Consider the following 20,838-nt stretch of genomic DNA (forward strand, 5'->3'; position numbering starts at 1 on the left):
CCAGAAGCAGCCAGTGGCCCTGTGTACTCCAACCTTGACTGCTGACCAGTGACTCGGCTCCACCAGGTGTTTGCCCTCACTGTGGGCTTTGTGGAGCTCGATTTTGCCTTAGTATGTGAACATAAGAACAGGCTTTCTGCAAATGCTAAACAGATGGATGATATGGTACTCCCCACCCTGACCTCACCAAATTATAAGCAGACAAGGATCTCTCTATTTCCTTAACTGTGTAAAGAAATGATGGCATAACTACATTTCAATTTGTTGTGTTTAAATGAATTTAAAATATTCAGAGAAAGAAAAAGAATTTTGTCCTTTTTAAGATATCCTAAGTAGAAAGCAACCGGGGTGGAGGAGCTGGGATTTGCCAGGCCAAAATAAACAAACAACAATGGTCGGCTATTGTATGGAAACAATGGAACACCATCCAGGAAATTCTGTGGGATTTCTGAGGGACAGGGCACTATGGTTGGTCCTGGGGATGAGATGCCAAACACAAGGCCCCACACTGAGGCAGCTCATGCCAAAGTCACGAGTGACCAACATTGCCCAACACCACAGACACTGTCTGCTATATCCCCTCCCACCATTGCCAACTCAGCTAGCAACACTGCCATTTTGGAATCCCCAATCCCTTCAGCTTCTACAACACTACAACCTCCTGGCTCTCACCTGACCTTCTGGCTGCCCTTTGATGGGGTCTCTAATGAGAACACAAATGCCAAAGGGTAGGGAGGAAAGGGAGAGGCTGGTAACTCAGTGACCAGGAACCTAGAAAATCAACACTTAATGACGTAACTTGTCTGTGGCTTCAAAACTATGTCTTAAAGAAAAATAATCTTCTATAATACATTTTGCTTTCAGGTACAATCCAGAAAAACTAAGAAACAAAATTCAAGTTTTGATTTCATGTATGGCAAAGAAGGAAAGTGATTTTCCATTATGATAAACATTTCTTTTACATCAGGAATAACAAGAGAAACACAGGACTTTCATCATCAGAAAAAAGCACTTATGTATCTAAGGACAATTAAAGGCTCTCTTTTTTTTTTTTTGTTCATCACTTTGAGCTGAATTTCATCTAATGTCCGGTTGCTCTCTCCTACCCAGTGGCTGTGGATCTGCCTAACTCACAGGATGTTTTGACCTGTTCTATTGCTAAGAAATGGCTAGAAAAGCTTGGACCTTTTAGGATCACCATGTTCCTTCCCCTGAGCAGGTTTTTTAAAAAAACATGAAACAAAAAACAACTCTCAACCATTTATCATATTATGTTTCTATGGCTTCTGCTGCTAGTTGTCCTCTGAAGCAGCCAGGCAGTTAGTGCTGCTGCCAGGCAGCCTTAGAGACAGCAGACGTCCCTGTGCAGTAAATTCAGGGCCCAACCACGAGTGCACCCTCCCCTTACCCACACAGGATAGCCATGGCTCCTGTGGACTCCTTACCGAGCTGACGTCCAGCCTGGGGACTCGATGTGTCAAAGGGCTCTGAGCTGGCCTCAGGGATACTGGGCTCCCACGACTCACTGTTCTCAGACACCTCTGAATAGGTGTCACCCATCCCTTTGTGAACTGCTGTGAGCTCACCAGTACCAAGGCCCTGGTCCTCAGTGCCTGTGTCTGCCATGGCTCGGGTCTCCTCCCCCATTTTCTCAGCAAACCACTGCTTGACCTGCTGGGAGCTCATCTGGGTCTTGTCACAGAGGTTCTGCAGGTCGTCTTCGTACAGCATCTTGTGTGTCATGAAATAGTCCTGCAGAAGCTCCCGGTTGCCAGGGGCAATGACCAGTAGCCCTGGTGGGAAGTTGCCCCGCTTATAGTCTTCGTACCACTTGAGTTGGCCATTCTTCAGTGCGTACCTGCTGTCTCCAAACCAGCGCACCACCTCTGGCCGGGGCAGACCCGTCTGGGCCATTATGGAGTCATAGTCTTGGTTGCTCGGCCACTGTGTCTGGACAAAGAGCTGCCGTAGCAAGTGCCGCTGCTGGGCAGTCTTTTTGCAGCTCACTTTGCCTGGGAGCTGCTCTGCCAGTTTGTTTGACCCATCATCTTCCGGGTCACAGGCACCCAGCCCTGGAATCTCATTCCTGCCATTGGCTTCAGTGACCCGCAGGTTCTTCAGATTGATTTTAATGGGGCTGACTTTGCGCTCTGCCAAGATATGGCTGCTGGGAATTTCCAGACAGCCATTTTCACCAGAGACCCTTAGCTCACTGGACAAATTCTCTTCTCCACCCTCATCCTCAGCAGCCTCCTCTTCCTCCTGAGAGGCATTCTCCTCAGCCTTCTTGGTCTCCTCAGCATTCACTTTTTTCCGTCTCTCTGAAAACCAGCTATCAATTTCTCTTCGGGTCATTTTAGTTTCACTTCTCAGGCGGTCTAGTTCCTCATCAAGAGGAAGAGGGTTTTGTGCAAAACTGCTCTCCAGGGCTCTGAGTTGCTCAGGAGCTCTCTCCTTGTATTTGGTTGGTGTGAAGTCAGGAGTCTGGTGCCAAGATTGTCGTTTGGCAGAAGGGTGGGTTGCTACTGTGGCTGTTGTTGGGATGCAGGTGACCTCAGGGACCTTGGATGATGGGGGGTAGGACACCTCTGGAACAGAGTCAATGATGATGGAGCTGGGATCTCCAGGCATCATCGCTCTGGAGCCCTTCAAGTTCCGGCAGTGATATCTACGATCACTGAACCATTTCCGCACCTCTCTGGTACTGAGGCCGGTCACTTTGGTGAGATGCTCAACTTCACTCTGCCCTGGGAACTGGTTCCGACAGAAGCTCCCTTTCAGAGCTGACAGCTGTTCGTGAGATTTCTTATTTTTGTAGATGCTAGCATCAAGGAAGGCTTGGGAGGTTATGCTGGGGCAGGCTGTGAGGAGTGACTGGGCTGCATTGACCACCTTCACAGCTGATGTTGTATTTGAACACACAGTGTTAATGGGTGCCACACCTGGCTGCTTGGGGACAGATGTCACTGTGAGAGGGAGAGAGGAACTTGTTGCTTGTACCCCATTGGCCATCAATGGCTGAGTGACCAGAAGTCCCCCTCCTGTGCCCTCTGGCTGCCCTACAACGTGACCTGGGAGAGCGGCCTGGATGAGATGCTGGACATTGCCAGCACTGGCAACCAGTGGGGTATTTAGAACCGTAATTGTGGGCTGAGGCACGGACTGGATGACTGTATTGAACATCTTTTTCCGGGCATCCTCAATCTCCTCAGGGGACCAGCTGATCCCCTGCTTCAGCCTTTGGGCTGTGAACCAGATCTTGAGCTGTTCTTCTGGATACTTGGTCACCACAGTCAAATAGCAGAGCTCAGCTTTGGTTGGGTAGGGGAACTTGTGGAAGGAGTTCTTCAGGAAGCTGTTCGAGTCCATGGCTGCGTTGTACGTTGGAATGCTGCTCAGGGGGATCATCACTTTGGGAAGGGCCTTGGCCGTGGGTAGTGGCTGTTGGGCATGGTGTTGGGCATGCACTGGGGGCTGCTGCTGGAGAGAGAGGAACTGTGCTATGCCAGCCGGCAAAACTGGCACTGTTCCTATCAGGGGCCCATTGGTGGCATGGGGGTTTTTTGCAGAGCCGGCAGATGCCTGGCTGACTGGAACTGCCCCATTGATGAAGGATTGGTCCCCCTCTCTCACCTCCATTTCTCCAGTTGACAGCTTCGGTAAGGCCTCACCCACAGGCTGGCTAGGGACATTCTCCTTGAGAGTATGAATTTTTTTGGCTTCAGCTTTGCCTTTCATTATCTTCATGATTGGAGTTTTGGTAATGATGATTTCTGCCTGTCCATCAGTCCCTTCGGCACTGGGTTCACCTGCTAGGTCAGGAGTGCTGGTGCTCTCAGGGACGCTCTGCTCCACAACCACATGATTGTCTGTCTTGGCCACATTCCACACAAAGCTGGCTTCCCCTGAGTGACACGTGGCATTGTGCAACGAAAGCCCCTCAGGGGTTTTTGCCAGAAAACTGCACCCACTGCATACAAAAGTTGGGTCTTTATTAAAGTCTGTGTGCTCTGAGTTCATATGTCCCACAAATTGGCTCATGTCATGGGATCTGAAATTGCAGTATTTACAGGAATATAAATAGCCATCTAAAGTGCTCCGATGCCCATTGGCTAGCGCAGAGCCATCAGTACTGCTGGGGTTCTGGGCTGCCTCACTGTTGGCAGCAGGTGCTTCTGGGGGTAGATCCTGCTGGGGTCCTTCAGGCAAGGTCTCAGTGGGCTGGGCCTCCATGTTGGCATCCTGCAGCACCACTGTCTTCACTGGGATCATGCATGGTGTGGTGGATTTCCTCTTGCTGGCCATGGTGACAATCACTGGGTGATCAGCGGTTCAGAGCTTGTCCCATCAGGGGCCTCACAATACAAGTTCCAGCTTCCCAGTGAGAGCCAAAGAAACAGTTTCTAAGTGCAGTTTTTTCAGTTGTTTGCAGAAAGCAGGTTTTTCCTATTCAACCTAAGGAAAGGGAGAAAAAAAATGATTAAGTTCTCTTAAGCACTTTCTGTATATTTCTCATTCCACTGCTTGCCTTCTACCATCTAGGCCTTTTCACAGTAAATTGAATCAGCAACTTGGATGTAAAGTCTAAGTTAGGAACCCCCTAATGACAAAAACTGGACCCTGAAGAATGACCTGGGGATGGTCCAATACCATTTGACAGAATTAAGCAATGTATTTTTGTTTTTGCGCCACCACCCCCTATATATCCTTGTATTAAGTAATTCAGATTAAAAAACAAAACCACCCTCTTTCTAGACCTCCAAATTAATTCTGACCATGTCAGAATGAGAACAAAAGAGCCTAGTATAATTCTTGTTTACATGTTTGGACAAACATGGGTTTTTCTTTTCATAGCCTTCCCACATATGAGAACAAGATGACGCCTCTGTCTCTCCCGAGCCAGGGCCAGGGACCAAGTTAGCTGCAGTGTGTGAACGGAAGGGGTGGGGTGGGCGGGGGCGGCTGGAAAGATTGGCTGCTGTAAGAGCCAGGCCTCTGTGGCCTTTCCTTGCCTATCACATTTGTTCCAGGCCACAGAAAAGGGATCAACTCATAGTCACTGGCTGTATGTACCCCAAACCACTGTCACTCAGATGAAGTCAAAGATCAGAGAGTCAGGGAACCCACAGAATCAGTTTGTGGGCCAGCAAGCTGTACATTCTCTCATTCTCTATCTGTATACAACAACTCGAAGTGTGTTCTCACCTTGGGCACACAACCTTGTACTGTGCTTTTTTTTTTTTTTTTTTCCATTATTCTTTTGGGTAGATTTATTATTTCACAAAAAAACTATTACTGAGCTCTTTGAAACTTATTTCATTTTATTTTACTTTTTTGAACAAGGTCTCCCTCTGCTGCCAAGGCTGGAGTGCAGTAGTGTGATTATGGGTCACTGTACCCTTGACCTCCTGGGCTCAAGTGATCCTCCTGCCTCAGAGTAGCTGGGATTACAGGCATGTGCCACCACACCTGGTTAGTTATCTTTTGTATAGACAAAAAATAGCAGTAGTGAGGGTCTCTCACTACGTTGTCCAGGTCAGTCTCAAACTCCTGGGCTCAAACAATCCTCCCACCTTGGCCTTCCAAAGGGCTGGGATTACAGGCATAAGGCACTACACCAGGCCCTCTTTGAAACTTATTTCAAAAGCTGGGTTAATTCATTTACTTATGTATAAAGTAATTGTAATAATTGTTTCACAAGATGCCATGAGAAAACGGCTTCTGTGGTCCCTATTACTAATATATAATAATCATCATAACTGCTTTTCTTTGTAGCAAATTGTAATGCTCTAATGACTAAAACAAATTCTAATACTAAAATCAAGTTGGGAGCATTTGGATTTGTTATGAAAATATATAAAGAAAATTAAAATATCTCTACTCAAAAATTCTCAGTAAACACGGCTAACTAGTTTTTTTAAATTTGTAAATCTAACTTTGATAATTATGATGATAAAAATAATTTTTAAAAATTTGAAGGTAAGGATAAACATAAACCCAATCTAACCACTTGTCACCCTTTCCCCCACCAATCTGAAATATTATGCACACATTTTTTACTTAATTTTTAACTATAAAGATAAAATATAATTTAAATAAAATTTAAGAAAATAAATCTATAACTTTGTATACCTTCTCATTTAGTCCAGACACTTTAAAGATATTTTTATCATAATGAGCACACACTTGTGCTTTTTTCACCAAACACTGCATTATAAACATTTTTGTTACACAAGCTTTATAATTAAAACATTTGATAGCTGCCTAATAATGTTCCACAATAGATTTGACTCATCCACCCCTGCTGTTGAACAGCATGTCAATCTCAAGGGTGACAGTGAAATGAACATCTCTGGGCATACAGGATGTTTTTCTTCTGTCAGATTATTTCCTGAGGTTAAGTGCACAGGAATGGGCTTACCATCAAAGAGCATCAACATTTCTAAGTTCCTTCATATATCTCACTGGCAAACACTTTAAATCAAGTGCTTTATAATCCCAAGTCAGAGAAACTAAGAATACTACAGTTACAGAACCAGTAAGAAAATTAGATTTTCAGACAGGTTATGGAAGACATCAAGTAGAATATCCGAAAGCACAAATGACAAAAGAAAAAATAAATTGGATGTCATCAAAATTAAAAACTTGTGTTCTTCAAAGGTCATCATCAAGAAAGTGAAAAGACAGGCAATCCACAAAAAGAAAAGATTTGAAAATCATATATCTGGTAAAATATACCCAGATTATAAAAAGATCTCTTACAACTCAACCATAGAAAGATAATTTTTAAATGAGTAAAGGATTTGAACAGAAATTTCTCAAAAGAAGATATAATGGCCAGTAAGCACATAAAAAATTGCTTAACATCATTAGTCATTAGGAAAACACAAATCAAAACCACAGTGAGATACTACTTCACATCCACCAAGATGGCTATAATTGTAATCACAGATAACAAGTGCAGGTGAGGATACAGAGAAACTGGAGCCCTCACATATTACTGATGAAAATGTAAAATGGTGTAACTACTTTGGAAATCTGTTTGGCAGTTCCTCAAAATGTTAAACATAGAGTTGCCATAAAATCCAGCAATTTAATTCACAGGTATATACACATGACAAATGAAAACATGTCCCTTCCAAAATGTGTACACAAATGTTCACAGTAACATTACTCAAATAATAGCCAAAAGGTGGAAATAACCCAAATATCTATCAGCTGATGAATGGGTAAATTAAATATGATATATCCACACAATGGATTATTGAGCCATAAAAAGGAATGAAGTTCTGACACATGCTGCAACATGGGTGATCCTAATGCTAAGTGAAAGAAGTCAGATGCAAAAGGTCATATACTGTTTATGATTCTAATTATAATAAATGTCCAGAAGACGCTAATCTTTAGAGACAGATAGATTAGTGGCTGCCAGGGACTGAGGGTAGGGGAGAAGGGGGAGTGACAACTAATGAGTCTCCAGACAATGAAAATGTTCTGAAATTAGACAGTGGTGATGGCTGCACAACTCTGAATATGATAAAAACCTCAGAAAGGACATCGCACCCAAGAAAGGTAGAGGAGAGCAAATTATAGCACTCAGTTCTATAGAAGAAGGTCAGCATTTTTTCTAAGGTATCAATGTTGGTGACACCATTCTGTGCTACTTCCTGATTCACCTTGGTGTTATTTACTGCAGCCCTAGAGCAGCTGAACAGCAGCGGCTGTGAACATCAGGTTTGTCAGGGGACAGAGGAGAGAGATGCAGACCTCCCACCTGGAAGCAGCACCAACACAAAGGAAAAAGCATGAACACACCAGAAGGCCAGGCAGAACTCAGGAGCAGCTAATTGCAGAGCCCTAGCGACATAACACAGGCACAGGGCCAGAACGGCTATTTGGAATGGGGACTGGGTTTCACTGAGGAAAAGGCAAATAGTGTTCCTGGTATTTTACTTACTAAGGCTGAGAAGCAGACAACATGACAATGGATTTGATTTTTGGCAATGGTTCCAATGTCATTCCCATTTTACTAGAAGGACAAGGTTCAGAAAAGTGCAGTAACTGTCTGAAGTACACACAATTAGGAAACAGCAGAGGCTGCGTAAGAACCTAGGCAGTCTCGCTCTAAAGCCTGCAACTTCAACCATTCCACACAGTGAGCTCTCCGAGAAACCTTCAGGTTGTTGGAATAAGGGCTGCAGACCTCTTGAAGTAATATTTTCCCCCAGCATTTATTAGGAAAATTTTAAACAAACAGCAAAGTTGAAAGAGATTGACAGTTGAAAGAGATTGAACACCCCTATCCCCACCACCTGGATGCTTACTAAGGTGGCTGTTTTTAGCAACACTACCCATTTAGGTAAGCTTGAGTTTATTTGTTTTTTGTTTTTAGCCAGAGTCTCTGTTGTCAGGCTGGAGTACAGTGGCGTGATCTCAGCTCACTATAACCTTTGCATCCCGGGTTCAAGCTATTCTCCTGCCTCAGCCTCCTGAGTAGCTGGGATTACAGCCAGGCACCATCACGTCCAGCTAATTTTTGTATTTTTTAGTAGAGACAGGGTTTCACCATGTTGGCCAGGATGGTCTCAATCTCTTGACTTCATGATCTGCCCACCTGGGTCTCCGAAAGTGCTGGGATTATAAGCGTGAGCCACCATGCCTGGCCTGTTATGTATTTTTTTTTTTTTTTTTTTTTTTTTGAGACTGAGTTTTGCCCTTGTTACCCAGGCTGGAGTGCAATGGCGCGATCTCGGCTCACCGCAACCTCCGCCTCCTGGGTTCAGGCAATTCTCCTGCCTCAGCCTTCTGAGTAGCTGGGATTACAGGCATGCGCCACCATGCCCAGCTAATTTTTTGTATTTTTAGTAGAGACGGGGTTTCACCATGTTGACCAGGATGGTCTCGATCTCTTGTCCTTGTGATCCACCCGCCTCAGCCTCCCAAAGTGCTGGGATTACAGGCTTGAGCCACCACGCCCGGCCCATGTATTTTTAAAGAGGTTAAAAGTGGTACTTAAAGAGTAAAGTTCCAATTATCTAAAAAATAATTTGTCCAAAAGACACTCATGGAGCATGTCTGATAAATGAAGCACTATCATGTGGAAACATGCTATTTTCTAAGTCAAGCCCTGGTGAAGTAAGCTGATAGAAATGTAAGGTGCTGCCAAGAGATTCAGAAGGAAAGGCCAGGTGACAAATGCATTTCGTCATTCTTTGTACAATCCTTTATATATCCTGTCTTGAAATTTTCTGCTTTGTAAATGGATCTTTTAAATGGGGCCGGGTGCGGTGGCTCACATCTGTAATGCCAGCACTTGGGAGGCTGAGAAGAGTGGATCACTTGAGGTCAGGAGTTCAAGATCAGCCTGGCCAACATGGTGAAACCCATCTCTACTAAAAACACAAAAAATTAGCCAGGTGTGGTGGCACATGCCTATAATCCCAGCTACTAAGGCAGGAGAGTCACTTGAACCTGGGAGGCAGAGGTTGCAGTGAGCCAAGATCGTGCCACTGCACTCCAGCCTGAAAGACAGAATGAGATTCCGTCTCAAAAAACGGAGGGGGAGCAGGGAATAAAAACAAAAGCGCATAACTTTTTTTTTTTTTTTAAATCTATCTTTGGGAATTGGGAATTGCTCAATTCACTAAATTAGCAAAGCTGCAGTTAACAGCCACTATACTTCAACACTGCAGTATATATGTGTGAGTTTTTTAGATAAAAATCTTAAGAGTGTTTAGCTTTAAATTATAAACTGAATTAGGAACTTTAAAAAATTCTGAGGAATGAATTGGAAGAACAATAAGAAATCAATGAAGAAATTCAAATATTTAGAAAGCAACTCTTGACAAACTCTTTCCAAGTGTTATGATAGTCAGCCTGCAGCCTCTCTTGGACATATCACCCAGGATTTATTATGAAAAACAGAAATAATGATAGAAGCTGACAGAATTACAGAAACATAACTATAAGGAGAGATTTTAAGATAATGCTCTTGTTCTTTGAAAGAACAAGTGGACAAACAAGAAAGATGTGAAGAATATGACTACTATAGGTTGTGAGGTTGATTTGACAGACATGAGTATAGTCTTGAATATTCTACAGTGATTGACTTCACATTCTTTTGAAAACACCATGAAACACATTGAAAAGTTAGTCATGGCATATAACAGACCACATACAGACCTCAACCCATTCCAAAATAAAAATTTATACGTAGCATTCCACTACTTTTTTTATTGCTAGCAACAAAGACTTACTTTGAAATTCATCCTTTTTATTTGTTTCAAATTATGCTCTAAGTGGAAATTTATCTCTCTCAGAAAGAAAGAAATGTGAAAATCCTTCCTATTTGCCCCCAGAGATAAACAATTGTTAACAGTGGAGTATATATGATTTCAGGTATGCTTCCTAGGCATAGCTTACTATAATTAATTCTTTTAAAAAAGCAAAAATAAAAATTTTTTTTACACCCCATTTTGCCCGAGTTTTCTTCTCACATTTATTTAATTTCAGTATCTTTCCACATCAGTATCTCTGGTTTACCAGTCTTTTAAACAACTGCAGCATTCTAGGTTATGGATGCCTCATAATTTACTTAAGCATTCTCCTATTAGGAGACATTTGCATTTCTCCAGGTTTTTAACTATTTCAATGCTTGGTGACCATTCCCATACATATTTTTATACATTTGAGAATTTCTGAATTTCTTACAAGTAGAATTGCAGTGGCATTTAAAATATTGTTAGTGAAATACAAAACTGTCTTTCAGGTAAACTCTACTGATTTTCACTGTCACAACCAGAAAATTGAGGATGCCCTCGCTATCACTACTTGCTATTTTTAGTCTTTGTTAATTTGATATATAAAACACTGATCACTATTATTTGGAACCTACATTTCTTTATGGGCAGGGTTGAAAATCTTTTCACATGTCATTGATTATTTTGTATAAAATTATCTTTTGTCCATTTTCCTATGGGATTTTAAGAGCTCTCTATATATTAAGAAAATGGGTTATTTTTTACCTGTCATAGATGAAGCTGGGGTTTTGTCTCTATTTTTTTGGAGCCCATCTACCACAGTTAGGCAGTAAATGATATTAAAGAATTACTGTTAATGTTGCTATGTACAATAATGGTATTTTGGTTATATTCCAAATGTCTTAATCAGTTAGTGATGCACACTCAAATATTTGTGGGTAAAATAATTTGTTATACGAGATTTACTGGGATGAAAAACCCAACCCCCTCCCAGAAAAAAATGGGGGATAGGTAGAAATAAATGAAATAAATTTGACCATGAACTTATAATTGTTCAAGTTCGGTTGGGATATACATGGCTCATATATATGCTCCTATGTATATTTGCATTTTCTTTCTTTCTTTTTTTTTTGAGATGGAGTTTCCCTCTTGTTGCCCAGAATGGAGTGCAATGACACAATCTTGGCTCACCGCAACCTCCACCTCCCAGGTTCAAGTGATCTCCTGCCTCAGCCTCCTGAGAAGCTGAGATTACAGGCCCCCGCCACCATGACTCGCTAATTTTGAATTTTTAGCAGAGACAGGGTTTCTCCACGTTGGTCTCAAACTCCCAGCCTCAGGTGATCCGCCTACCTCAGCCTCCCAAACTGCCGGGATTATAGGCGTGAGCCACTGCACCCGGTCTACATTTGACATTTTCATAATTAAAAAAACATTAAAAGCTCAATACATTTTTAAAAAAATCTTGTATCATAAATGAAGCTTAAATTTTTATTTTTAAGAAGCATTGTTTTAAATGTTTCCTTCTTTCCTTCCTTTGTTAAACACTGATCTTGGAAACAAAAATCAGATGCAGCCACCCACCCTACTACTGCCCAAGCCAATCCTAAGTAAATCAGTTGGCTTTCTAGGAAGTTTCCATGACTGAACAGAAAACGGAATTCAATTCCATCACTCAAAGCGCATGAAAGCCTGCAAAACACTTCCATATCTCTCTCAATCCAATCCCATAGTCTCCTGAATTGGTTACTACTGCCCTTCCCTCATTGTTGCATTGAGGAGATCTTGAGCAAGAAAGGGGAGGTGAAATGACCAGTCACACCCAGCACAGCTTGGGCAGAGCCAGATATTCTGATTCTAAATTCAATGTTCTCTTTTAGACTATATTCACTCTGAATACCAACTAAACAATAAATCTACCACCTGTAACTATTTTGACATTTTTTTTCTTAGAGAGGTTTCACAGATTTTATAAGCTGAATTATTCTAGTGTTTTGTTTTGTTCTTAACTAAAAAGGCTGGACAATGTAGTCCTAACTACTTGAGAGGATGAGGCGGGAGGATCTTATGAGCCCAGGAGTTTGAGGTTGAAGTGAGAGTTATGGTTACATCATTGCATTCCAGCAGTGTAGGCAACAGAGCAAGATCTTGTCTCCTAAAAATGAAAAAAAAAAGAGGGTGGACCAGTGGCAACTGTAATCCTAGCACTCTGGGAAACCAAGGAGGGAGGATTGCTTGAGCCCAGGAGTTTGAGAATAGCCTGGGCAACATAAGGAGACGCCATCTCTTAAAAAAACTTGAAAACTAGCTGGCATGGTGGCACACACACTTGTAGTCACAGCTAATTGGGAAGCTCAGGTGGGATGATTGCTTAAGCCTGGGAGGTCGTGGCAGCAGTGAGCCAGGATTATGCTATTGCACTTTGCCCGCGCAACAGAGCAAGACCCTGTCTCTAAGTAAATAAATAAGGGGAAAAAAAGGCTTGACAGTTATTATGATCCTTAATATTTATAACACTTTTATACTGTTAGAAAAGGGTCTGTATTACTTCCTCTTACATATTAATAGAGAACTCTTCTAAAGTAAGTCTTGGTGATTACACCACAGTAAGTCGGTAGGACTATAACAAAAAGAACACGTGGAAAACTGTTCCTCCTCAGGAATGTGTGTGGGCAGGACCTTGGCAGTCCAGTAAGTGGATCTGGTGGTTGGAATTGTCAGATTTCTTCTGAAAACAAAAAAGTTACGAAGAATTCAAGTCTATTTCCAACCCCAAATCCTCAAGCGTCAAAGCAATGTCAAACCCAGAGCTGGCCCCGATTTGCCCTCTGGTTACTTAAGGGTCACAATACTTTCTGCATTTAGTAATCACCATCAGTTGTGGGCTCAATGTTAGAGCTCTCTACTTATTCCCCCCCCTCAAACAATTCTTATTTTTGTCTAGTCATCAACAGAAATAGCCTACTCTACTTAGATATTATCACCTCTAAAGTAATCACTAATTCTTCTTTCTTAAGCTCAGAAGGTGATTGTGATATAAATACAAAGGCCTCATAATTAAAGAGAGTTTAGAGATCGTATATTACAACCACTCACCTTTTGCATGAATTTTACCTTGAAGTATCACTACACCACGTGGTTAGGATGGCCTATACCTGAACATCTCCAAAGATAGGGAGCTTGGCACCTATTGACACTAGAAAGATGTTTGAAATGGTTCCTTGCAGTAAGCACCAAAAACAACAAAACCTTCCTATAAGTTTTATTTGCTAAATTTTTTTTTCTCTTGAATAGAGTTGAGGACTTACTATGTGCTAGGCCCTTGGTATACAAGGATTTTTGAAAAGATGCTAGCTAGCTCTATAATTCAAGAAGCTAACAGTCTGTTGTGGTTATTAAGCTGTCCACCAGGGCTCTGGGTCTTGCTCTCCACTGCATGCATTGGATTTCCCTGCCTACCTGAAGTTAGGTGAAACCAATAAAACATGAACAAATATGTCACCTCCAGAAGAAAGTTTTAGGAGACAGTATAGGCCTTGCCTCACTATTTATTCTCTGTCCTGCAACTGGTTATGTTCTAGATAGTGGCTACTCTATTAGCCTGAGTCCTAAAAGAACAATAGCTGACCCTTCATGTACATGCAGTATGAACAAGAAATAACCTGTCACTTTAAGCTACTGAGGTTATTAGAGTAGCTTGTTACTGTAGCCCATCCTGACTGACACATCATCTAAAGGTAGACAAAATCATCAGCAAAATGATCAACAAAGTCATCAACGAAATCAGACAATAAGCTCAGTGATGTAGTGGAAGCATGCACAAAGTTCTGCGGGGCACGGGAAAAGACTTTCTACCCATCCCTGTCTTCTGGGGAACTTGGAGTAAGGCCTCATTGAGGGGGTTGTTTTTGAATTAGAGCTTGAAGGATGAATAAATACTGCCAAGTACCCAAGTTGAGAAAACGGTGTTCTAGACAAAGTGAACACTTTATACAAAACCATAGAGGGAAAGGAAAACATGGCATGCTTAAAGAGCTAGAAGGAATTCCATTTTGCTGGTGTACAAATCTGAATGTGGTAAATTTTCTATGAAGCTGCTATAGCCAAAGCTTCAGGGACCCTCAATTCACTTGCACAGGCACTTTCCAAAGCCTGTATCTCACTTTATATCTTTATAATTTTATTCTTAGAGTTTTTTCTTAGGAGGGTCCCCCTTACTAAGTTCCACAAAAGCTGGGTCTGCTCATGATGGATGAGGTTGGAGAAACAGGAAGTGATTCTAGGTACACAAATAAAATATTTGATTTTCTACATGACATATTTTTCTTTCTTTCTTTCTTTCTTTTTTTTTTTTTGAGACAAGGTCTCACTCTATCACCCAGGGTGGAGTGCAATGGTTTTCTACATCCTCAACCTCCCAGGTTCAAATGATCCACCAGCTTCAACCTCCCAAGTAGCCAATACTACAGGTGCGCACCACCATGCCCAGCTACTTTTTGTAGAGACGGGGTTTTGTCATGTTTCCCAGGCTGATCTTGAACTCCTGGACTCAAGTGATCTGCCCACTTTGGCCTCCCAAAGTGCGAGGATTACAAGCGTGAGCCACTGTTCCCAGCTGATAACATTTTTTTCTTTTTTTTTTTGAGACGGAGTTTCGCTCTTGTTACCCAGGCGGGAGTGCAATGGCGCGATCTCGGCTCACCGCAACCTCCGCCTCCTGGGTTCAGGCAATTCTCCTGCCTCAGCCTCCTGAGTAGCTGGGATTACAGGCACGCGCCACCATGCCCAGCTATTTTTTTTGTATTTTTAGTAGAGACGGGGTTTCACCATGTTGACCAAGATGGTCTCGATCTCTTGACCTTGTGATCCACCCACCTCGGCCTCCCAAAGTGCTGGGATTACAGGCTTGAGCCACCGCGCCCGGCCAGCTGATAACATTTTTAAACATTTGGGGGAAAAAATCATGTTCCCTAAAAGTCTTATTTTCCCCTAAATCAATCCTCAGTTCCTGCAAGTTGTGCGACTAGGATTAGAGGTTCTGCACCTCTACCCACTGTTCTTCTCTGAATGTGCTCTTATTTGTCTACAGCCTTCTCAAGAGTGGCATCTAAATCTAAATCTAATTCTCCAGATATAGTCTAAGTGTATTTATCACCTTCCTTAAACTTTCTCATGTCGCATTTAATCTTTCAAAAAAGTTTTTACCTAGATGATGCCACATTACTTATAATGTAAGATTCCCCAGAAAAATATGGATCAATGCTTTGGATTTAATCCGTATCACCAAGACTGGTACAACACCTGCTTGTTTCAATTTAGGTTTGGCAGAATTTGAGGAACAAGTTTGTAGAGAAAAGATAGTTAATTCATTTAACAAATGTTTACTAAGTGCCTTTCCTATGTCAGACACTGTTCCAGGGGAAGACAAAAAAGACAAATAGAAATCTCTGCCTTCCTAGAATTTACATTCTAGTTTGAGGGAGAGAGATAATAAAATAAGTAAATGAAATTATGTGTCAGAGAGTAAAAAGTGCAAGGAACAAAGTATAGCAGGGAAAGGTTGAAGAAGTGTGGACTGTGGGAGGGGTGAGACTGCAATTTAGATATACAGTGGTCAGAAGAGACCTCATTGAGAATGTGACACTGTGGCCAATACTCAGAGGTGTGGAAGTGAGCCATCTGGATATGTGGGGAAGCACACTCCAGGCAGAGGCATCAGCTGGTACAAAGACCTTAAGGTGAGAATGTGCCTGACATGTTTAAAGACCAACAAGGAGGCCAGTACAGCTGGACGGCAGTAGTAGAGAGACAGTAGTATGAGACAAGGTCAAAGAGGCTGGGCTGGGGTGGGGGGCAAGGAGAGGATCTGTGCAGGGCCACTGCCATGATCTGAGTCTCTCTGAGATGGGCTTTGAGCAGAAGGTTGGCAAGATCTGACATGTGTCCTTCAGCATAGCTCTGCTGGCTGTGTTTAGAATAGACTGTAGGAAAAACCAGTAGAGAAGAAAACCCGTTGGGTAGCAATCTAGGCAGGAGACAACAGCAGCATAGGCCAGGACAGTAGAGATGGAGGTAACGAGAAGTGGCTGGATTCTGGATACATTCTGAAAGTAGAGCCGAAAAGATTTCCTAAAGGAATGGATAGGGGAGGATGTGAACATTGTACCCACAGGAATCAAGAATGACTCCAAGACTTTTTATTTAAGCAACTAGAAGGATGGTGTTGCCATCAACCAAGATAGGTTTGAACATGGGAAGCTGTGTGAAAAAAGTAAAAGCAAATCTGTGCTGCTAAAATTAGGTCCTTTTCCAGGGGAAAAACTGGATTGAACTGGTTTGGTCAAAAGTGTTGCAGGGAATTAATGGGTCAGACTGCTAATGAGCAAGGAGGTTGTGTAGTGCCAATATTCCCAATGAAAAGACTGGTCTTGCCAAAACCTGTGCAAATCTACAGAGAAACTACAGAAAGTGAGGGTGGGGGGAGGCTGGGAGCAAACCTAGGGTATTAAAAGAGCCAAACAGTTAGAAATTGCACTCTCAGAGGTGTGAGACAGCTCCTTTAAAAGTTAAACATGTTACTTTAAATGTACGTGCATCCTAAATTTTGTTCCAAGTACAAAATAAATTACTTTATTAAATTTAAAACTAGGCATTAAAAAAGACATTGTTCTAGATGTGGTTTTACTTCTGAGATTACATTTGTTTTGTTTTAATTGAAATTTTCCAGTGTGGGCCAGAGAGTTTACAGGGTAAATAGCTTGCAGGCTGGTGAGCTCACTTGAGCCACTTAAGAACGCTTAAAAAAAAAAAAAAAAAAAAAAAAAAAATTCTCTCTGGCTCATCCCTGTGGATAAGATATTTCTTCTTCCTCTTCCAGGCTTAGTCTGTATTGATGATTTTCTTCAATGGCCTCACTACAAAGTCCAGCAAGATCTTACATGCAAGAAAAAAGGCTCAATTTCAATCACAGTAAGAGAAATACAAATTAAAATTATTCTGATTATTTTTCTTTCACTTACTTTGGAAAGGCTTGAAACATTGAATAGTATCCTGAATTGGCAAGGGTTTGCAGAAACAGGCACTCTCACACACTGTGTGCTGTAGTGAAAACTGGTTAAGACTTCTATTAAGAAGTATTTAACAAGAACAAAATTAGAATTCCCTGACTCACCAGTTCTGCCTCTAGAAAGGTAGCCTGCTGATATACTTTGCATATATGTGAAGTCACACATGTATAAGATAATCCACTGTCAGTATGATAATGACAAAGGACTGGAAATAATCTACTTGCCCAACAACAGGAGATAGTCAAATCAGTTATGGCACATGTATACAATGGAATAATATACACTTATGAAAAAGAATGAGGGAGGTGCCTTTTATAATGCTATGGATTAACCTTCAAGATACCTTGATATTTGTTAAGTTTTTAAAAAAGCAAAGCACAAAATAAAAATTATACACTAGAAATATCTCTAGGAAAATATGTGAGAAACTAATAATAGTGTTTGCCCTTGGGGAGGGGAAGAGGGAGTTAAGGGAAGCTTTTCCCTGTAGCCCCTTTTAAATTCTGAACAATGTTAATGTGCTATATATTCAAAATAAAAAATTTAAATTTGAATAAATACAGAAGTCGAAAAAATGTTAGCACATTTCCCAAAATACGTGAGTTCTTACAAATAACAAGTGAGAAAGTGAGAAGTTAATGGTGTCGGAGCAGAGGTCCTTACAGCATATGCAACTGGGTCAAATACCAAGTAGTGTTCCTTTACATTTCAAACTTCTAATAGCTACAGATGAACTTTTTGTTTAACTTCTGTAGAGGTGCACATGAGCACTTCACTTAAAACTATATATATTCTATTTGCCTCTGGCCATAAAGCCATAGTTCTAAAATAATTTAAAAATATACAATATATAAAACAAAATCAATAAAAGAACAAACACAACAAAAAGAAATATTCAATATGGACAAATGGGATAATATATGCAGTCCAACTTCTTTTCTAATTAAAAAATCCTACAGTAATCTGTTATCCAGTCTCCAACTGAGTATCTCCCAAGTCTGGGAGCTCATTAACATTTATGACAATGTATTACAAAGTCCCTTTCTTAGCTGGACCTGTATCCAGCTTTTAAATGTCTTTTGGACATTAAATAAATCAACTTTTTATTACATGACTAGTCAACTCTCTTTTCTATATATCAGCTTTTCACCAAGTTAAAGATCATTTCCTCTTTTAGTTATTTACCTCTGCAGCTAAGTATCCTGAATTCATTCCACATGCTAACAACCTTCTCTTTGAATGCATTCTAATTTGTCTTCACTTCTCTCAAAACGTGGCAATTAGAACTGAACAAAAGATTCAAGACATAGCCCAACCAGAAGAGAATTAAATGGAAGCTGTGTTTTCATTATCCTATTACCATGACTAATACTACCAAAAACTGATCTAGGTACACGTTCTATTTTTTTCCCCACACACAGAGGAGGACTTTGAGATGAAGTGACCCAGTGGGACAAGGGAGCACTGCTGGAATTAAGGAGGATTAGGATTCTTTCAACACAAGGCCATTTGGATACACATTTTCAGACACTCATTTATAATTCCAACAGAGGACTTATGGGCTATCTGCCCCTTTGCCTCTTTGAAATCTACCTTCCTGTCTTAAGAAAGGAATGTTAGACCTTCTCTGAACATCCTATCTAAATGTCTTTGTTGGCTCCCCCAAATCCAAGCTAAATTATTCTCTATCACAGCATCCTAATTGTTTCTTTCATAACATTTATCAAAACTTGTCTGGATCTTCATCTGATTCTTTTCCTGCCTACTGTCTTTCACTTTGGCTAGGCCATAAGCACTGTAAGTAAGGTCAGGGCCTATATCCATTATTTCCCTAGCATATGGCACAATGCCTGACACATAATAATCATTTTTAGTGAGTGAATGGATTAATAAATGGAAGCTGACAGTGCAGTTAAGACTCTAACATCAGACAGAGCTGTGTTTGTGTCCTAGAGCCCTACTACTGTGGGGGACTGTGTATTCCTGGGAAAATGACTTAAGATCTCACAATCTGTTTCCTCTTAGGTAAAATGAGGAGCTATTAATGCCTACCTCATAGAGCTGACATGACATTCAGTGAACTGATGGAAAGCACACAAAGGATTTAAGCATGCTGTCTGGTATACAGGAAACACTCAATAGATCATACTTACTGCAGCTATTGCTGCTGTTCTAATTACCAGTACATCCCACTCAGAGGCTGGTTACTGAAGGATGACAGTTAACTGTAACAGCTAGAAGTATATCAGCTGTTTTATCCAGCCTACCTTTCTTTTTTAAAAATTGCGGTAAAATAAAATTTATTGTCTTAACTTTTTTTTTTTTTTTTTTTTTCTGAGATGGAGTCTCGCTCTGTCACCCAGGATGGAGTGCAGAGGCATGATCTTGGCTCACTGCAATGTCCGCCTCCCAGGTTCAAGCAATTCTGCTGCCACAGGCTCCCGAGTAACTGGGATTACAGGCATCTGCCACCATGTCCAGCTAATTATTGTAGTTTTAGTAGAGACAGAGTTGTGCCATGTTGGCCAGACTGGTTTTGAACTCCTGACCTCAGGTGATCTACCCTCCTCGGCCTCCCAAAGTGCTAGGATTATAGGCATGAGCCACCACACCCGGCCTGTCTTAACCATTTTTAAGTGGACAGTTCCGTAGTGTTAAGCACATTCACATTGTTGATCAACAGATCCTCAGAACTTTTTCATCTTGCAAAACTGAAACGCTATACCATCAAACAACTATTCCCCTTTCTCTCTTCCCCCAGTCCCTGGCAACTACCATTCCACTTTCTAAGAATCTGACTACTTTAGATACCTCATATAAGTGAACTTATATTTCAAGATGTAGCCCAACAAGAAGAGAATGAAAAGTAAGCTGTTTTCTTCATTCTACTACCACTACTAATACTACCAGAAATCTATCTAGCTGAAAAAAGTACTTATCTTTGTGTCTGGCTTATTTTACTTAGCATAAAGCCCACAAGATTGTAGCATGTATAAGAATTTCCTATCATTTTAAGGCTAAATAATATTCCATGGTATGTATATATCATATTTTTTTTCCCATTCATCCACTGATGGACATTTAGGCTGCTTCCCTCTCTTGGTTATTGTGAATAATGCTGCAGTGAATACAGGTGTGCAAATTTCTCTTTGGATCTTATTTTTGATTCTTTTGGGTAAATACTGTTTTTTCTTGTTTAAGCTCTCCACAATCCTATGACAGGAGTCATGTTTACCTTTACCTTTTTTGATCTTGTCATCAAATTATCTTCCTCTGAAGCTCAGTCCCTAGTCCTTTCTGATACCCTCCTGGTTCCTCTATCATCAAGTGAATTCAACAGGTCAAATTTAAAATCTATTTTACTTGTCCAAAAGGGAAGAAAGCTATTAAATCTTTCCTATCCCTTTCTGTTGGAAGAACTCTACGTTCCTCATCCAGAGAAGGGCACTTCCCCTGGCCCAATGAAGGGCTATGGCTCTGCCTTAGTTGGCCCAGGACAGTTTCTAAAATGT

The 20,838-nt window shown here is 41.3% G+C and overlaps 1 protein-coding gene across 8 annotated transcripts in view; it reads right to left on the reverse strand.

Annotated features, from left to right (window-relative positions):
• ZHX3 (zinc fingers and homeoboxes 3) overlaps positions 1-20,838 on the reverse strand; it is a 183,562-nt gene that overhangs the window by 73,011 nt on the left and 89,713 nt on the right. For all 8 annotated transcript variants that reach the window (XR_012519355.1, XM_074406537.1, XM_074406536.1 and 5 more), the window contains one exon: positions 1,446-4,455. Coding sequence is in view for 7 of the 8 variants with exons in the window: in XM_074406537.1 (XP_074262638.1) it covers positions 1,446-4,305 (2,860 nt within the window). In the remaining variant the exon portion in view is untranslated. The remainder of the gene's footprint in view (positions 1-1,445; positions 4,456-20,838) is intronic.

The sequence above is a fragment of the Saimiri boliviensis genome, chromosome 9, assembly GCF_048565385.1.
Source record: "Saimiri boliviensis isolate mSaiBol1 chromosome 9, mSaiBol1.pri, whole genome shotgun sequence".
Classification (NCBI taxonomy): Eukaryota; Metazoa; Chordata; class Mammalia; order Primates; family Cebidae; genus Saimiri; species Saimiri boliviensis.